This window comes from Schistocerca serialis, chromosome 2, assembly GCF_023864345.2.
Source record: "Schistocerca serialis cubense isolate TAMUIC-IGC-003099 chromosome 2, iqSchSeri2.2, whole genome shotgun sequence".
NCBI lineage: Eukaryota > Metazoa > Arthropoda > Insecta > Orthoptera > Acrididae > Schistocerca > Schistocerca serialis.
Genome location: NC_064639.1, coordinates 316,685,931 through 316,705,113, shown reverse-complemented (window position 1 = coordinate 316,705,113; position 19,183 = coordinate 316,685,931). Strand labels below are relative to the sequence as shown.

The following is a 19,183-nucleotide window of genomic DNA, read 5'->3' as shown; positions in this document are numbered from 1 at the left end:
GGTTGATTTTGTACATCATTCTGTTACTGTAGCTGAAACAGCAATGAAAGCAACTGGATTAAATCCAATATCCCTGCACTAAAAGCGGCGCAGTCACCTGTCGGTCAGATTATGACCAGTGTTTTGTGAAGTTACAAAAGGAACCCGTGGTATTGATTATCCTCAAAAACGTGAAAATGTACAATTAAATGATAGACGGCTAAATGTCATACAGAAGAGCACTGCCGCTGTAAGAGGCTGAGTTCAGACGCATTTTAAAATAGCTGCATCTCTTTTCTGCTGTAAGGGAGTCATTCCACATCCCTTCATACGGGATTTTCGTTTATTATTCTGACGGATTTTGCACAATTAATTTAAATATAAATTTGATCTTCGGAATAATTTAATTTATACATATTTTTAATGTAGTCGTGTGGATATTTGTTGAGCTAAGACATATATTCGATGTGATCTTAATTACAGTATCCTCTGGTGAAATTCTTACTGTTTCACAACTATCCTTTAAGTGACACGGAGTTTTGTGAGTTAAACTGCTCCGTTCTCCTCCATTTTTTACTTGCAGGTAACAGGCAGGGTATTTTCACGTAGTTTCTGCCGAGCAAATCCTTGGAAGATTCTAATCCCCAAGCTAGTACAGTTTACTGCATTCCGTTTTCTTTGATCTATTGTAAGTGTATCGTTGCTTCTTTTCTAAACAAAGACTGTGGCCAGTCGTGCCTCCAAATCTTATCTTGTCCACACAGAGGCTCTCGCTGTAGCAATCTCGCGGTTATGTAAATAAATCAGCAAGGGAACGCCACCAGATTATCTCCACGAAGAAGCAACAACACTGTCTGTGAACACATCAACTCAGTACTGCTACAAAAACTTCAGATCCAACCGACAGCGGAAGTAGGAAAAAACAGACTCAGACAACCCAACGGAACTAGTAACTGTAACCACGATCACTCTAAATTCCCCAGTCGAATACCCTAAACCAGTACATATTGTCAAAGAATGCATGGAGCCTGAAAAGCAAGACAATAATCAAATGCAGCCCAACAATACTGTATGGCATCTGCATCATTTACTATTGAACTCAGATGATGAAACGGGATAAGAACAGAACTAACTAATAGGACTAAAAGAACGTAGAATAAAACATGTACCTGACTGCGGTTTAAGAGAGGTTTCCCTCAATACATAGGCTAATGACTGGGCCGATTATCGCCCTTCCCGCGTAGAGATAATTTAACAATAGAAATAGAGTACAAGGTAGAAAAAGAAGAGGACCTTTGTCTTAGACGCAAGTAAATGGAATCCAGACAGCAATAAATAAAGTAGAGCAAGGCATTAAAGGGCGCTATGCTCTTCATGCGAAAAGAAACTTCACATGTCGAGAAATCAACAGCTTTACTCGGTATTCGCATAAACCAGTACATATTCACATTCATTAGGCTTCATATTTTTTTCACCTGAGAATATTTTCTCCTAGAATTAAATGAACAATAGTTCCAGTTCTCTGGCTTCGACCAAAGTTTTCGGCAAGTTTCTCTTGGTTGTAAAGCAAAAGTCATAACTGCTAATCTCATCACAAATGTTTCTAATTGGGACTCCTTTTGCCCCACTGTCCGTTAGCTTGGTATACAGCTGAGAAGTCCCTAACCATCAAGTAGGTCATTACTCGAACCCTGAGGCGTAAGGAGCGTAAAATATTTTTAAAAATGTCCTCAAACATACTTTCCGATATTAAAAGACCGCATGGATGATGAAGCACATCCATGCACCTACCTAAGTGTACCGCTCATGGTTAGCGTGAACGAGGTGGCGTACTGGTACGTTACTGAGCTCATATTACGGAGAACGGCCTGTCAAATCCCCGACCACCCGTCCAGTTTTGTTTTTTGTCGTCGTTTCTGCAAACAGGTCAACCCACACACCGGGGAGCCCGATTGCGAGATTGTGCTAGGTCTCCAATGACCTGCTCCTCAACAGGATGTTGAGCACGAAGCTTGCTTCTATTTTTCTTCAAGCTGTAAATATGAGTGGTGAACATACAGGGTGATTCTGATTCACGAATATATGAAAATTTTGTAATATTCTATTCTACAAGTAAAACTAAAGAAAAAAGTTCATATAAACAAAGGTCCGCAAATGTTTAGTTACGGAGTTACGGCTAATAAAAGATTTTGCCTGAAATTTAGCAACTTGTCTAATATGAAGCCATCACAAAACAGTACGGGGTTAAAGTAAGCACGATTTCCATTTGTTTTGTTGTTACTGATCTGGTGAATCTAATAAAACATGTCCCAGATGTGTATATGCAGTAGTTTTACAGAACATCCAGAGAACCAAAGAAGAAATTTCGTAAAATTTTTAATTTATTAAACACTTGGACCAATTTGTTTTTTTAAATTCCAGACCACTGCACAAAGTTTTCAACAGAAGTTGTAGAGAATTTAATGTTAGTAAAATGACGGCAATAACGTTGATTAAAACTATATAATGTGTCAGCTAATCTGCTTCTATTAATACCACAGCACACGTGAATTCATGTTAAACCGAAAAAAAACAAAGCTCAGAAAGTTGTACAGTGTACATACAATTTGACAATACATTCATAATAAATTTTCAAAAATGTCTCCATCGACTTCAATGCATTTAGCCGCAAATGTATGAACAGATTTTGCTGCTCGTCTCATTTTCACAGGGTTGTTCGTAATTTCGTCTATTGCATTAATAATGCGAGCAAGTAATGCCTCACGTGTATTGACATTGTCCTCATAAACTATGTCTTTCATCCATCCCCATACACAAAAATTTGTTTGTGTAAAATCGGGCGATCTGGGTGGTCACGGACGTGTAGCATCACGACCAATCGATTTCTGGGGAAAATGTCCATTTAAATGTGTAGTAACGGCGTTGTTGAAATGTAGAGCCGCGCCGTCATGTTGAATATACATTTGCAATCGCGTGCAAGTGAAACATCTTCGAGCAAGCGGGGCAGTTCTTCTTGAAGGAATTGCAAGTACGTCTCGCCAGTTAGACGTCTTGGGAAAATGAATGGTCCAATAAAGTGTGTGTTGATTATACCACACCACACATTTACGCTAAATCGATGTTGGGAATTGCGTTGCACTGTTGCATGTGGGTTTGCTTCAGACCATACGTGCTCGTAATGTAAATTGTTTATACCATCTCGAGTAAACAGTGCCTTAGCGGTAGATAAAATGTATTTGTGGAACTGACGAGTAGCGTTTAACCAGTTGCACAGCTCCAAGCGAAGGGCAGGTTCTCCCGGATGTAAATGATACACTTTTTGTTTATGGTAAGAATACAGATTATTGTACTTTACGCCATACCTTAGATTTTGAAATGCCTAATCGTTGAAATGCCTAATCGTTGAACTGGTACCCGGGCTAAACAGCATCCATAATATCCCCAACATCGTCTTCACGAATCGAGCGCTCGTACTGATTATGAACGCTAAGTAGAAAAACTGCCTCCTCAAGGACTACCACCTTAACTTTGGTGAGAAGATTTGTGTGTATCAGTGATCCACTGAGCTATTCTGGAGTGAGCTATGCTCCCTGAAGTGTCACCTATGCCAGACAGGTCAATTGGTGAGAGTCCAGACAAAGAGTAGTCCCCCAAGGGGGCTCCTGTCTTGAGAATATGTGGGTGGCAACCACATGGGCCCTTAGCTAAATCTGACATTACTTACGCTTACTTGTGCCAGGCTTCTTCTGTTTTCTTTCCTATCGACCTCCCTTGACCAACTCTTACTCTTTCGACCCCAATGATATTAGGTTTCGAGGCCTGAGGGTGTCTTTTATTTCTCTTTTCTATTCTCCAACAATCAAAGGTTGGCAAAGGACCCTGGAGTCCGCTCAGGCTGCCGAAACTTGTTTGCAGAAACAAAACTCTGGGAAACGTCCACTGAAATTTGAGAAATCAATCAGTCCTCAAGGATTTCAATGCTGTAATTACTTTTGAATGCATTATGGGAGAGGCAGTGATCAATGCCTTACAAATATTTACTATTAAAAACAGTCTTGATCACGGTTTATTTATCAAGGTGACCGGTTTCGACCACTACAATGGTCATCTTCAGACTATTGAGTAGGAACCTCTTTCTGTTGGAGGATCACTAGTGATTCTTCAACAGAAAGAGGTTCCTACTCAATGGTCTGAAGATGACCACAGTAGTGGTCGGAACCGGTCACCTTGATAAATAAATCGTGATCAAGACTGTTTTTAATAGTAAAGTTTTCAATGCAGCTCTACCAACAAACTCTACTCCCACATACTAGAAGGCATGAGCCGTGACACCCCTAGACAATGTATGACACAATGTGGATACAGGCTACAAAACCGATGGGAGAGGATGAAAGGCGAACTTATTTCCGGCGCCTTTAAATAACAGGAACATATCGGCTGAGGGAGATAACCCAGAACGAAAATCCTGGTCCTCCTAGAACGGGGTTGAGCGGATGGCTGGTAACCAACTCCCAGAAAATATACACTACTCCCAGTACCCAAACAAGCCTCGGAATCAGGATGGTCTCAAAGGTAAATCAAGGCTTTGAAAAAGGACAAACGAAAATGGATAAATGGACATATCAAAGTAGCAACCTGGAATGTGAGAGGAATTTCCCAAAAGGAAGTAGAATTAGTAAATATACTAAGCGACATGAATATCGATGCTAGCAGGCCAAGTAAGGGATACAAGAATTTATAGAGGGCAAGATTTAGGATCAGATCATTTCTTACTAATCTCCAGAATAGATCTTTTTACAAAATGGAAGAAAATAACTAAACAAATAACAAACCAACAAGATCAAAGCGTTTATAAGGTAGGCCTAAACTTGCTTGAAGAGGACAACATCAGGCACCTGTACCAATGGAGATTAAATGAAGAACTAGCAAACTTACAAACTAAAAACAATATAGAAGAAGAATCACAAACTCTGAAGAATACTGTATGTAGAGTAGCAGAAAAAACTCTCGGTAAAAAGAAAAGAATACAGAAAACAAAAGGCCTAAAAATTTTGAATGAGGGTATAATGAAAGCTGTCAAAGAAAAACGGGATGCACATATAAAACACTTCAGCATCCCCACTACTGAGAACAAACAATACTATAAGGAGAAAGAAATAACGCTAAACGCGTAGTAGGGAGAGCGCATCAGGAGCACTGGGATAGGTTTATTTCTAATATCGAACATGATATCCACGGAAGACAACAAATGGCATATAAGGTTTTAAAAAGCCTTTAACACAACAGAAAGAGAGAAGATACAAATAAATAGTACTGAAGAAGAACAGTGGATAAATCATTAAAGCTAGTTGCGGTATGATCATACAGCACAAGAAACTGAAATTGAACAACTAGAAGAGAAAGGATTAGACGAAATACAGTCTGACGAATTAACATCTGCACTAACATCACTTGAGAACCGAAAAGCAACAGGAAAAGACGGCATTACTGCTGAATTATTAAAATATGGAGGAATGATGCTACGCCAACAACTGCTACATTTCTTCAACGAATGTTGGAAGAAGAAGAGTGTTCCCAAAGACTGGAAAACAGCTAGAGTGATATTAATTTTTAAAAAAAGGAGATATAAGCCTGTGCAGTAATTACAGAGGAGTTCAAAAAATGGTTCAAATGGCTCTGAGCACTATGCGACTTAACTTCTGAGGTCATCAGTCGCCTAGAACTTAGAACTACTTAAACCTAACTAACCTAAGGACATCACACACATCCATGCCCGAGGCAGGATTCGAACGTGCGACCGTAGCGGACGCTCGGTTCCAGACTGTAGCGCCCAGAACGGCACGGCCACTCTGGCCGGCCAAAGAGAGGAGTAAGTTTACTGAACTCAGCCTACAAGGTGTATGCTAAGATTTTAAATGGAAGACTTGAAAACACAGCAGAAGCAGTACTGCATTAGGAACAAATGGTTTTTAGGGAAAGGCGCTCCAGAATAGATGCAGTTTTTATTCTACAGCAAATAATAGACGGAGAGATTATGATAAAGAAACGCACATTGCTTTTATTGACGTTAAAAAAAGTTTTTTGACAAGGTCAATAGACAAACACTTTGGGGAATAATGACGAATCGCGGATATCCAAAGCATCTAGTAAATGCGATAAAATGTTTATATCAAGACACAAACGTCACTCTAAATATCAATGGTAAAACAACTAATGAGGCACCAACTAACAAAGGGGTACGACAAGGCTGCTGCATGTCTCCAACTTAGTTCAACATCTACATTAATGAAATAATACGTATATGGAAACCAGAATTTCAGGAAGGTATCAACCTAGACAGGAACATACTTTTAAATAATTTACTATATGCCGATGATGCAGAGATCCTAGAGATAAGGAAGACAGCCTTCAGAAAGGAATCTACTTGCTAAAACAAATAAGTGCAAAATTTAACATGCAAATTTCAAAAGAAAAAACTATTACAATGGCGTTCATGGGGAAAGAACCAATCAGAACCAAATTAGTGATAGATCAGAAGATTTTAGAGCAGGTAAGCGATTTCAGTTACTTCGGGTGTGAAATGACATATGGCTACAGCAGAGATATTGAAATTAAGCTTAGTAAATTCAGTCGGGTATGTGGAACAAAAACAAAACCAGGAAAGACGCTCAAATTAAATTTTACAAAACTGTTGGAGTTCTCACATTGCTCTATGGAAGTGAGACATGGGTGATTACCATGAAGCAAGAAAGCCGGATTCAGGCACAAGAAATGAAATTCCTTAGAGGTGTTAAAGGTTGCACACGAGAAGGCATGCTACGAAATCAAAATATTAGAAAAGAACTGCAAGTCTTTAGCCTCAATGATAAAATTCGAGATTTCAGAAGAAAATAGAATGAACATCTACAAAGAATGGAGAGTGAGAGACTTCCCTTAAAGGTAAGAAATTATAAGTGCCACGGGAGAAGAGACATAGGAAGACAGCGACAGAGATTGGTACCGTAACAGGCAATTCCTGCCTAATACCTGAAGAGAAGATGAAGGTAAAGAAACTATCTCCCGTATCATTCGAAATACTCTGCTAATGGTTCCTGCATTTGGAAGCCTCCGAGTTGGATAAAGTACGCGATATTCGTTAATTGTAGCCGTAGCTTTACCATCACATTTGTCATAAATAAACATCATATTGATGTATTCCTCTGTCGTAAATTTGAAAGGCATCCCTATTTCATAAATAATCTACAAACTACAATAATTATTATGTGGTTTCACTTAAATACACTGTTATTATTATGTTCTTTCATTGGACAATACAGAAAACTAACGCGTTTCAAGGTTAGGAAACGACCGAAACAACTCACTAACAGCTTCCGACAATGACATAGCGTTTCTACATCCTTAATGAAAAGTAAACAAATTTACTTGCATAATAATCTTTGCTTCTTGTATGTTCTGGAAAACTACTGCAGATACACGTCTGGTACATGATTTATTAGAGTCACCAGACCAACACCAACAAAATAAATGGAAATCGTGCTTTAATTTAACCTCGTACAGTTTTGCGATGGCTTCACATTAGCGAAGTTGCTAAATTTCAGGCAAAATCTTTTATTAGCCGTAACTCCGCAACTAAACATTTACAGACCTTTGTTTATATGAACTTTTTTCTTTAGTTTTACTTGTAGAATAACATACTAAAATATTTTCATATTTTCTTGAATCACCCTGTATATTGCCGGCCGGAGTGGCCGAGCGGTTCTAGGCGCTACAGTCTGGAATCGCGCGACCGCTACGGTCGCAGGTTGGAATCCTGACTCGGGCATGGATGTGTGTGATACCCTTAGGTTAGTTAGGCTTAAGTAGTTCTAAGTTCTAGGGGACTGATGACCTCAGAAGTTAAGTCCCATAGTGCTCAGAGCCATTTGAGCCACCCTGTATATTCGGTAATGCTGATATCGATATACGTCGTAAGATTCATGAGTGAATAATGGACTCCGGAGCGATTTCAAGCCAAGCGTAGCAATGTGGATTTGCAGTCCACAACCAGTTGGCCTGTAGGAAAAGCAGATACATGAGGAGATTCATCCCAAGACTCTTAAGGAAATGTAATTCATCCACGAAAGAATAGCATACAAAATATTTGAAAGACTCATTCTTAAGTATTGCTCTTTAGGTCTGCGACCCGTACCGGATTGGCTTAATAGAGGTAAAGAAGATTCAACGAAAAGTGGAACATTTCTACACGGCGTCGTTTAGTAAGCAAGAAGCTTAATGCAGTCCCTCAATAAACTCCAGCAGCATGCGCTGCAAAAGAGATGTTGAGTTTCATGGTTAGGTTTGCTGTTGAATTTCCGCGAGAGTGGTTTTCAAGAAGAGTCGGGCAATAGATTAGTTCCTGGATCATATGTCTTGCGAAATGATCGCCACGATAAAATCTGAAAAAAAGTAGAGTTCATGCAAAAGTTTGTCGACAGTCGTTATTCTCACACATAATTCGCGAGAGGAACAGGGAAAGAGAGAGATGATATTGCTACCAGAATTACCCTCAGCCTCGCACAATAAGGTGGCTTGCAGTGTACACACGGATGTGGATATGGAACTGACTGAATGAAACTGTTGGAACGCGAATCTTCACGATCGGCGAAGATAACGGTGACGACATAATCAAGTGTATCAGTCGGAGAAAGAGACGTTTGAATTCGTCAGCGCAGAAGAGTTCAAAGTAACTGAATGAGTTGACATAGTAGGAAAACAACGGACAGTATTCGAGAGAGTCGTAATTTGACCACCTCATTCCATTTCTGTTTCTTCAAATACGTTTCTTAATGCAACGCCACAATGAGATGTCGAGTGGATAACGACTATTTTAGTTTCGGACTGCTAGATCACTTGATAATTAAGTTCAAGGCTGAGTCATCATTTCGTCTTAGAATTTTTATTCTGGCACCTGACCTAGACTCCATCTCAGGTAACGCGTTACATTTATGAAACAGGAAGTGACTGGATGGCGCAGTTCTTATCGCTAAGTAAAATCTTAAATTGGTTATATAAAAATATGAAACAATTAATGTTTTAGGCTTCTGATTGGTTTGATGCGGCCCGCCACAAATTCCTCTCCTGTGGCAATCTCTTCATCACAGAGTAGTACTTGCAGCCCACGTCCTCAGTTATTAGCTGGATGTATTGCAGTCTCTGTTTTCCTGCACAGTTTTTATCCTCTATAAATCTCTCTGCCCCATGGAAGACTTAACAGATGTCCTACCATCCTGTCCCTTCCCCTTTCAATGATTTCCATATATTCCTTTCCTCGCCAATGCTCTGGAGAACCACCACATTCTTTACCTTATCAGTCCACCTAATTTTCAACATTTTTCTGTAGCACCACATCTCAAATGTTTCGACTCCCTTTTTTCCACAGTCCATGTTTCACTAGTATACGACGCTGTTCTTGCTCAAATTAAGGCTCATGTTTGATACTAGTAGACTTCTCTTGGCAAGGAATGCCCCTTTTGTCAGTGCTAATCTGCTTTTTATATCTTCCTTACTTACGGGAGTCAAGAAATACATGTACGATATCTACCTGATTGCCATGATCCACGGATTTCTAGATCTCACGTGAGAAAAGCGCGAGTTGGGTTTCACAAGACTGCTTGGTGGTTGATCCCTCCTAGAGGTCGCCCCCTATACGGTAAGCATGGCATAGGTTCAGGTAATGGAATGAAATGTCTGCAAGTTACAAAGAAATCATGCTCCCAGATTTGTGAGCGGAATCTGAGGAAACATTTTAATTTATGTGCCTTAGCTGGGAGTGTACACCATGGAAAGGACAAGACTCGTAACGTTCTACTGAAGTGTGCACGAAACTCTGGTCATAAGGTTTCAGAGCTAATCCTTCAGCACATGTTGCTACAAATGGGTCTGATCAGAAGACCATCCGTGTAAGGCGCTTTTTTGAGCCAACGACACCGTCATTTATCGTTCCATTGGACGTTGAAACATTTTGATTGTGACACTGTACAGTAAATCGAGTTGCTACACCAACCGAATCACGCTTCCTGACGATAGGTCACGATGCCTCCCCTTTCTAGAGTAAAAAGTTCCTGTTATAAGGGGGTGCTATGAAATCTATGCTGCAGGTTTGTATTAGGTTAATGTATAAGTTCGTAGAGTTTTTGTTTTGCATCTTGGTACTCTGGTTGATATGGATTGATTTACCGATTGTCTTTTTTTATTTGTAGTTCACTGTTGCTATTTGAGATTACATATTATCATTTTGTCATTTGAAGACAGTAAGTGGAGCTAAGGATGCTAGAAAATGCAGTGCATAGTGGAGAAATCGGTACATTTTCGTTGCGCCGTGTACGAGGATAATACCATTGGACACAGCACGACAAGAAAATGGATTTCTCGTTTTAAGGAGGATCGTTTCATCATTAGTGAATCTCCAAGTCCAGGAAGACCTTCAGAGTTTGATAAAGATCGTTTAAACGCATTAACCAATAATGATCCACGTCAGTGTACTCGAGAACTGGCAAATGTGGTGAACTGTGATCATCCCACCACCGTGCGACTTTCCGTCGAATGAGGAAGGTTCAAAAATCAGGCGTCTGGGTGCCACATACTCTAAACCAAGATCACAAAAATCAACGGGTGACCATATGTGCATCTCTACTTGCTCGTCGGCAGTTGGCCCGTGAAGAAACACCAACCTTTACTACCATCTACCGTTACTAATGACGAGAAATGGTGAGTCTCTGCTAACATAAGGAAAAGAAAGAAATGGTTGAGCCAAAACAAGCAGAAACCCCCCATACAAAGACATGCGCGCGTCGACAAAAGATAATGTTATGCATCTCCTGTAACAGCGACGGTGTGTTATACTATGAATTGCTTCCTTCAGGTGTAACCATCACTGCTGACGTTTATTGACAACAACTGAGACGTCTTGCAGACGCAATCCGAGGATAACTAGGAAGACAGCATGATGTGATCCTACTCCACGATAACGCCAGTCAGCGCTCTGCTAGAATGACAAAAAACACTTTACAGAAGTTGGGTTGGGAAGTCATTCCGCACCAACCTTATTCACCTGCTCTTGCGCCCTCAGATTTTCACTTTTTCCGCTCTCTATCGAACAGCTTTCAAGGGATATTGTAAGGTGCCTCTTACGTGAGGAAGACATTTATATCAGTTTTAATAAATTATTGTCTCTTATTGATGTATTCACGATAGTTAGGAAATGCTGTAGTCCTTAGCCGGCCATGAGTCGGAGAGCATTTCCCACGCTGGCTGGCTAGTTGACGAAGTGACCATATGTCGCGCGTAGTGGGGTGGGATCGGCGCTGGACCGTAGCAACAAGCGTCAGCCTGGGAAATATATATGACGGGAAGTACCGCCACCTTAGCACCAAAGTCACAGATTTTGTTTATTTATATTTAATTATTAAAGTCATTTATGACAACATGAATACTAGGAGGAGCCTCTGGATGTTTAAAACTATTTACCATAATTTTGCCTCGTTAAAATTCACACCCGTTCATTAACAAATGCATATCTTAGTAAGTACTAACTTGATCGGAAATCCACGAACTGTGGCGAAACTAGAAGAGATACGGACTGCGCGCCTCAGTCGGCAGTCGGCGTTAAGAGCTCTTCCTGTCTTGTTCGATGGTAGCCATGCTCTCGGCTACGAGTAGTTTGTGACATGAGTGTTTCATTATTGATCTAATAGGAATAAAAGTGATATTACGGCATTCTGAAAGTTAATTTCGAGTAAATACACTCCTGGAAATTGAAATAAGAACACCGTGAATTCATTGTCCCAGGAAGGGGAAACTTTATTGGCACATTTCTGGGGTCAGATACATCACATGATCACACGGACAGAACCACAGGCACATAGACACAGGCAACAGAGCATGCACAATGTCGGCACTAGTACAGTGTATATCCACCTTTCGCAGCAATGCAGGCTGCTATTCTCCCATGGAGACGATCGTAGAGATGCTGGATGTAGTCCTGTGGAACGGCTTGCCATGCCATTTCCACCTGGCGCCTCAGCTGGACCAGCGTTCGTGCTGGACGTGCAGACCGCGTGAGACGACGCTTCATCCAGTCCCAAACATTCTCAATGGGGGACAGATCCGGAGATCTTGCTGGCCAGGGTAGTTGACTTACACCTTCTAGAGCACGTTGGGCAGCACGGGATACATGCGGACGTGCATTGTCCTGTTGGAACAGCAAGTTCCCTTGTCGGTCTAGGAATGGTAGAACGATGGGTTTGATGACGGTTTGGATGTACCGTGCACTATTCAGTGTCCCCTCGACGATCACCAGTGGTGTACGGCCAGTGTAGGAGATCGCTCCCCACACCATGATGCCGGGTGTTGGCCCTGTGTGCCTTGGTCGTATGCAGTCCTGATTGTGGCGCTCACCTGCACGGCGCCAAACACGCATACGACCATCATTGGCACCAAGGCAGAAGTGACTCTCATCGCTGAAGACGACACGTCTCCATTCGTCCCTCCATTCACGCCTGTCGCGACGCCACTGGAGGCGGGCTGCACGATGTTGGGGCGTGAGCGGAAGACGGCCTAACGGTGTGCGGGACCGTAGCCCAGCTTCATGGAGACGGTTGCGAATGGTCCTCGCCGATACCCCAGGAGCAACAGTGTCCCTAATTTGCTGGGAAGTGGCGGTGCGGTCCCCTACGGCACTGCGTAGGATCCTACGGTCTTGGCGTGCATCCGTGCGTCGCTGCGGTCCGGTCCCAGGTCGACGGGCACGTGCACCTTCCGCCGACCACTGGCGACAACATCGATGTACTGTGGAGACCTCACGCCCCACGTGTTGAGCAATTCGGCGGTACGTCCACCCGGCCTCCCGCATGCCCACTATACGCCCTCGCTCAAAGTCCGTCAACTGCACATACGGTTCACGTCCACGCTGTCGCGGCATGCTACCAGTGTTAAAGACTGCGATAGAGCTCCGTATGCCACGGCAAACTGGCTGACACTGACGGCGGTGGTGCACAAATGCTGCGCAGCTAGCGCCATTCGACGGCCAACACCGCGGTTCCTGGTGTGTCCGCTGTGCCGTGCGTGTGATCATTGCTTGTACAGCCCTCTCGCAGTGTCCGGAGCAAGTATGGTGGGTCTGACACACCGGTGTCAATGTGTTCTTTTTTCCATTTCCAGGAGTGTAGATACCCCAAAGTTGATCGACAGCAATTTCAGATAATTAGCTCCCACCGACAGAGACATCCAATGCGCCAATGAAAAATCTGCACGGGGCGACATTTACGAGAGCTGCACCGTCCACAGGTAGGAGGAAATCCGACGACACGACCCACCAAGGCGGATCAAGAAGGTCCGACTTACACTCGCAAATTCCGGGTGGAAATGCTGACCAGTTATACTGTACGTCACATATACCACCCTCTACGGACTCGCGGCTAAGCTGAGTAATAACAGTATCAGTTTGGAAGCGAAGGGATCTTGCAATATCCTTCCCGGATGAAAATACAATCCAACAGGGCTCCACACAAAAAATGGCTCTGAGCACTATGCGACTTAACTTCTGAGGTCATCAGTCGCCTAGAACTCAGAACTAATTAAACCTAACTAACCTAAGGACATCACACACATCCATGCCCGAGGCAAGATTCGAACCGGCGACCGTAGCGGTCGGTCGGCTCCAGACTGTAGCGCCTAGAACCGCACAACCACTCAGGCCGGCTGGCTCCACACATTCTTCGCCCCAAAACCACGTGATTTCTACAGTCGCGAAGTCAAGAAGTTAACATAGAATTGGTATACTGTTGTAAACGCTGAAGGAGAATATATTATTGATGACTCATGTATCTGTTATGTGTAAAAAGACGCACTGATACTTCATTCGGCGAAAGGTCACTATGTAATGCTTACTAACTTCTCCAGATTTTTCGCGTCATGGTTTAGTATTTCTGGAAGCTAAGCATAAGCTCTTTTGTTACCTGGCGTGAGAGCGATTATACATTTGTTTGAACTCATGAGGCAATTGACTTGTTCGACGCCTTCGTCTGTCTCTTCCTATATGTATGAGTCTTTCCATCTCTGCACTTCTACCAAATCGCAATCTCAATAATATTTTGTACGTTCTACTGTACCTTGGGTCATCCCCCTCTACTGTTTCTTCTAGCTCTCAGTTAACTATCCCTGAACGTCTCAGCAACAGCTTCACTCTTCTTGTGGAATTTTCCACAGACTTCTTCTGTTTTATCTTTTCCGTCTATCTTTCCAACTATTATATTATCAGTGTGGTTATCTTTTATCATCTTCCTGCTGCACATCATCTCAAATGCTTCCAGTAACATACTGTCCATTTCATATAGCAGATTACGACTAAAGGCGTTTCCAGTCGAAAACAGAGACTTCCATGAATTTCAGGTGTAACAGTTATCTTCCTTTTTCGTCATCTCCATCGAGGTGTGAACCAAATACAAGGATGGGATTTTAAAAAATACCGTTATCTCTTCTTACAATTAGGTTAACAAATCGAGCAATTTATGTTCGAGGAGTGAAGATTGTTTTACAATGCTTTACGCACGCTGGAAATGCCTTCAGAAAAGATTTCAGATCATACGTTTGTACTTAGAGGCTGCTGCTGCTAGAGGGTTTTGAGTCGGAGGGAACGCAACAGTAATTCTGGAACAAGCCTGTCGATACTTGTACAATCTGACACGGTCAAGATTCTGTCTCACATGTAAGCGGCACCCACTGCGGTGGATTCCGGCGACGAGAGCAGCATTGGCCGAAGGCGGTCAGGCGTTTCAAATCAATGTGCCAGGACGTACGCAGTCACAATGCGGCCAATCTCATCGTCCGAAAGCACAGACTGCGGACGACATTCGGTGAAACTAAAGTCAGTTTGTTTCCTCCGATAGAATCGGTTGACACACGAAATATGGACTCTGAAAAACAGATAAGTGTAGTTCAAGAAAGGAGCTCGTGGAATCCTGAGGATAAAAAATATCGTAATCGAGATATAGCTAGGAATTTACGGACTGAAATTGCAGTTTTGCTGAAAAATACAAGTAGGCAAAATCTTCATGAGAAATTTTAGGCATAAATTATAAGTTCAAAAAAATAATTTGTTGAAGTAAGAAGTGTGTCGTATTTTACCCGTAAAGTTCCTATAGTGATCCGTTTTTGGGTTGTGAAAGGTGACCAGTTCAGCTGTTACAAGATGCCACTGCTGAATCCAGAAATTGTAGTCCTAAATTCCAGCCTCAAAAAATAATCAGTTCAAGTTATGTACATGTCTAAAGTTAATGTAGTGAATATTTTTCGGTTTTATTGTAAGTGGACATTAGGTGTCTACGAATTACTGTATTATTACTGCTTACTGGGATTTTTATGGCAGTAGGGTGGCGATTTTGTTATACGAGGTGATTATCAAATGTGATGTCTGGTTCTCCACTATTCAGTATTTTAGGTGTTAAGAGTACCTCATTCTAAAATTTATATTTGTACTTCAAACGCGCGCTGAATGACAGTAATTGTATATTAACTGACTTACCTCAGTTTGCTGAAGTTATTTGAAGTTGTTGCTTTCCAGTGTCCTCACGAATCATTTCGAAAATGTATATACCGGGTGATCAAAAAGTCAGTATAAATTTGAAAACTTAATAAACCATGGAATAATGTAGATAGAGAGGTACAAATTGACACACACACTTGGAATGACATGGGGTTTTATTAGAACCAAAAAAATTGCTAGACGCGTGAAAGATCTCTTGCGCGCGTCGTTTGGTGATGATCGTGCGCTCAGCCGCCACTTTCGTCATGCTTGGCCTCCCAGGTTCCCAGACCTCTGTCCGTGCGATTATTGGCTTTGGGGTTACCTGAAGTCGCAAGTGTATCGTGATCGACCGACATCTCTGAGGATGCTGAAAGACAACATCCGACGCCAATGCCTCACCATAACTCCGGACATGCTTTACAGTGCTGTTCACAACATTATTCCTCGACTACAGCTATTGTTGAGGAATGGTGGTGGACATATGGAGCATTTCCTGTAAAGAACATCATCTTGGCTTTGTCTTACTTTGTTATGATAATTATTGCTATTCTGATCAGATGAAGCGCCATCCTTCGGACATTTTGTGAACTTTTGTATTTTTTTGGTTCTAATAAAACCCCATGTCATTCCAAGCATGTGTCAATTTGTACCTCTCTATCTACATTATTCCGTGATTTATTCAGTTTTCAAATTTATACTGACTTTTTGATCACCCGGTATAACAGAACGTTTCTCCCTTTACCTTATATGCTCGTAAAACATTTCTGGTTATTTCAGTATCTAAGGAAAGCGTTTACAGTACTCGCCACGTTTGTTTCGAGACAGCTATAGCTCATTCACACGCATTCGGCGGCTTTTTAATAGCATAAGCCACAACGCAACACACGCCTCCAAGCATAGAGGCGTCGTGGTAGTCATCCCATCCTAGGAGGTCAAAACCTAACTTATTTTATACGTAGAATGGATTCTAACCTAATCTCCCTGATCCCGTCAAAAACTGACGAAGGAGATCGCACGCACTGTGATCAAACTCACGTTGACTGGCGACCGTTGTCGGTGCCGCTTGGAACGCAGCCTAAGAAGTGAACGACTTTTAAACTGAAACTGGTACTCACCGTGATCCTCATTGTTGCTCTTGCGGTCGTGGTAGATGGGCAACGAATGACTGACAGAGTTCTTAGCGCAGCCGTTTCCTTATATACCATCCAGATTCTCACCAAGCGAAACGCCGCTTTCCCTCTTCCTGTCTGCTTCTGCTCTGCGGAGGAACTCGAGCACGCAGGCACGCGAACGTTTACACACATACACACCGTATCCGCCAGAGACCAATTAACAAGCAGTCTGAGAACATTGCCACTACTACGCAATTCGTTAGTCTCGAACGGGCGGCCAGCCCAAGATGGGATCGAGGACGCTGACGAGCGGAATTGCTTCCGTTGGCAGCTTGATCTCGCTACGACACAACTGGGCAACTAGCACTTGGTCCCTGCGGCGAAGCATCAATAGAAACAGCCAGCCATCTCCATGTTTTACCTTTCGCAACACAATAAAGCTGATCTAGCTTGGAAAAACACGATCACAGGTTGTTTAACCATAATCTAACAATGGTAGAGAAGAAACTAATTTTAAAATTGCGTGTATCACGACGGACAACCTGCTCAAGGATTTATTGCGTTTGAAATCGAATATACCCGTATATTATACAGGGTGAAACACAAAAACTTGGCCGGCCAGTGTGGCCGAGCGGTTCTAGGCGCTACAGTCTGGAACCGCGCGGCCTCTGCGGTCACAGGTTCGAATCCTGCCTCGGGCATGGATGTGTGTGATGTCCTTAGGTTAGTTAGGTTTAAGTAGTTCTAAGTTCTGGGGGACTGATGACCTCAGATGTTGAGTCCCATAGTGCTCAGAGCCATTTGAACCATTTTTGAACGAAAACTTGCACAGGAAATTTTGCAGTAATGGAAAGTACTGTTGATGTGAGGTTTTTACAGGATGGATTTGTTGTGTCTAGACAAGACAGCCTAGACACAATGAGAGGAAGCCGAAAGGCACGCGCTTAAACTCACGCAGGCTGGCGTGAGGTCTGAAACAGGATACGTAATGAATGCTATAAAGAAAAGTACGTAGCTTCTGGAATACTTAACTTTAATCCATAATTGTATAACATCGCTCTTGATGATACATGCTTCATATAATAAATATCAATTGAATACGGCGCCTTGCTAGGTCGTAGCAATTGACTTAGCTGAAGGCTATGCTATCTTCTCGGCAAATGAGAGAATCTTCGTCAGAGTAGCATCGCTAGCAAAGTCGGCTGTACAACAGGGGCGAGTGCCAGTACGCCTCTCTAGACTTGCCGTGTGGTGGCGCTCGGTCTGCTATCACTGACAGTGGCGACACGCGGGTCCGACGTATACTAATGGACCGCGGCCGATTTAAAGGCTACCACCTAGCAAGTGTGGTGTCTGGCGGTGACACCACATTCCTCCCCCGCAAATCGGCGAACTCCTCCAACTCGGGAAAATCCCCCAGCCCTCCCTCTCCCATCACCCACCTGGAAATTGGCGGGAAAAAGACTCAGTTGATTGACTATTTGGCGGGAAATCGATTGCAGTGTATGGAATATTGTTTAAATAATTCAGGCAATGTGTGGATTATTGTTTATTTCAAAAATTTATGGAATACAAAGCTGTGCTAGGAATATAGATTATTTATTTAGTTAAAGACTTTGTCGGGAAGTTTACTGTAGTGTGTGGAATAGTGTTCATTTAAACAATTTGGGGGTGGCTAGGCAGTATGGAATATTTAAACAATTGTGCCCATTTTTATTCTGATCGTTCATGGAAACACTGAGTGGGCTTAGTTTATATTTGCTGCTGGAGTCAGGAATGTTAAGGTTCTTGTTTTTTATTTTTCTCACTTTTTGGAGCACATTGGTGTCTAAACACAAAGGGGAAAACCAGAACAATTACATATCTAAAAGTTCATGACATATTTTGAAACCCACCACCATTTTCTGCAGATGGACAAATTACTAGAATCTCAGCAGCAAACCATTTTGTACAGATCGAGAAACATACAGCAATCATATTGCACTAACAGTTAAACCCTGCAAAAATGGTCTACACATCATGAATGGAATGAAGTGCAGTACGTTAGCCACCATTTGGGCTTTTATGCACTTGTATCTATCGTTAGGGCGCCGCCATGGAGGTCAAAATCGCCCGATGTCCTAATTACAGGTTACTGAATACCACAGACCGTACATCAGCGACGTTTGAGAGCACAAACACCCTCCTCCACCACACCGTTTTCTAGCGTTAAAAGGTTTTTTGCGTTTCACATTTAACCAAATATAACATTGATGATGATAATTTATGGCAATGTTTACCGACAAGATAAAGAATGCAACCTTTAACATTAGATTGCGTACTCACAGCAGTTCTCCTCGGCCGTTTTTTGGTACGACTTGGAAAGAGAGAAAAATTAATGAATGATCGCCGATGCGTCGGTCCTCGATTGTGTTCAGGAGACGTACAGATTGATTGCGCGAAAATAGTTTCTCAAATGACCTCTTAACCCGGATTGCTTTCACGCAATCAGACTCTTCAACGAAATTACCCAATGGACCTATTTGAATAA

At 42.3% G+C, this 19,183-nt stretch overlaps 1 protein-coding gene across 2 annotated transcripts in view; it reads right to left on the bottom strand.

Moving 5' to 3' along the window:
• Positions 1-16,778, bottom strand: part of LOC126455535 (cuticle protein 64-like) — a 30,006-nt gene extending 13,228 nt beyond the window's left edge. For both annotated transcript variants that reach the window (XM_050091285.1, XM_050091286.1), the window contains exon 1: positions 16,657-16,778. In XM_050091285.1, coding sequence (XP_049947242.1) covers positions 16,657-16,746 — 90 coding nt within the window. In that variant the 5' untranslated portion in view covers positions 16,747-16,778. The remainder of the gene's footprint in view (positions 1-16,656) is intronic.
• Positions 16,779-19,183: the final 2,405 nt, after the last annotated feature.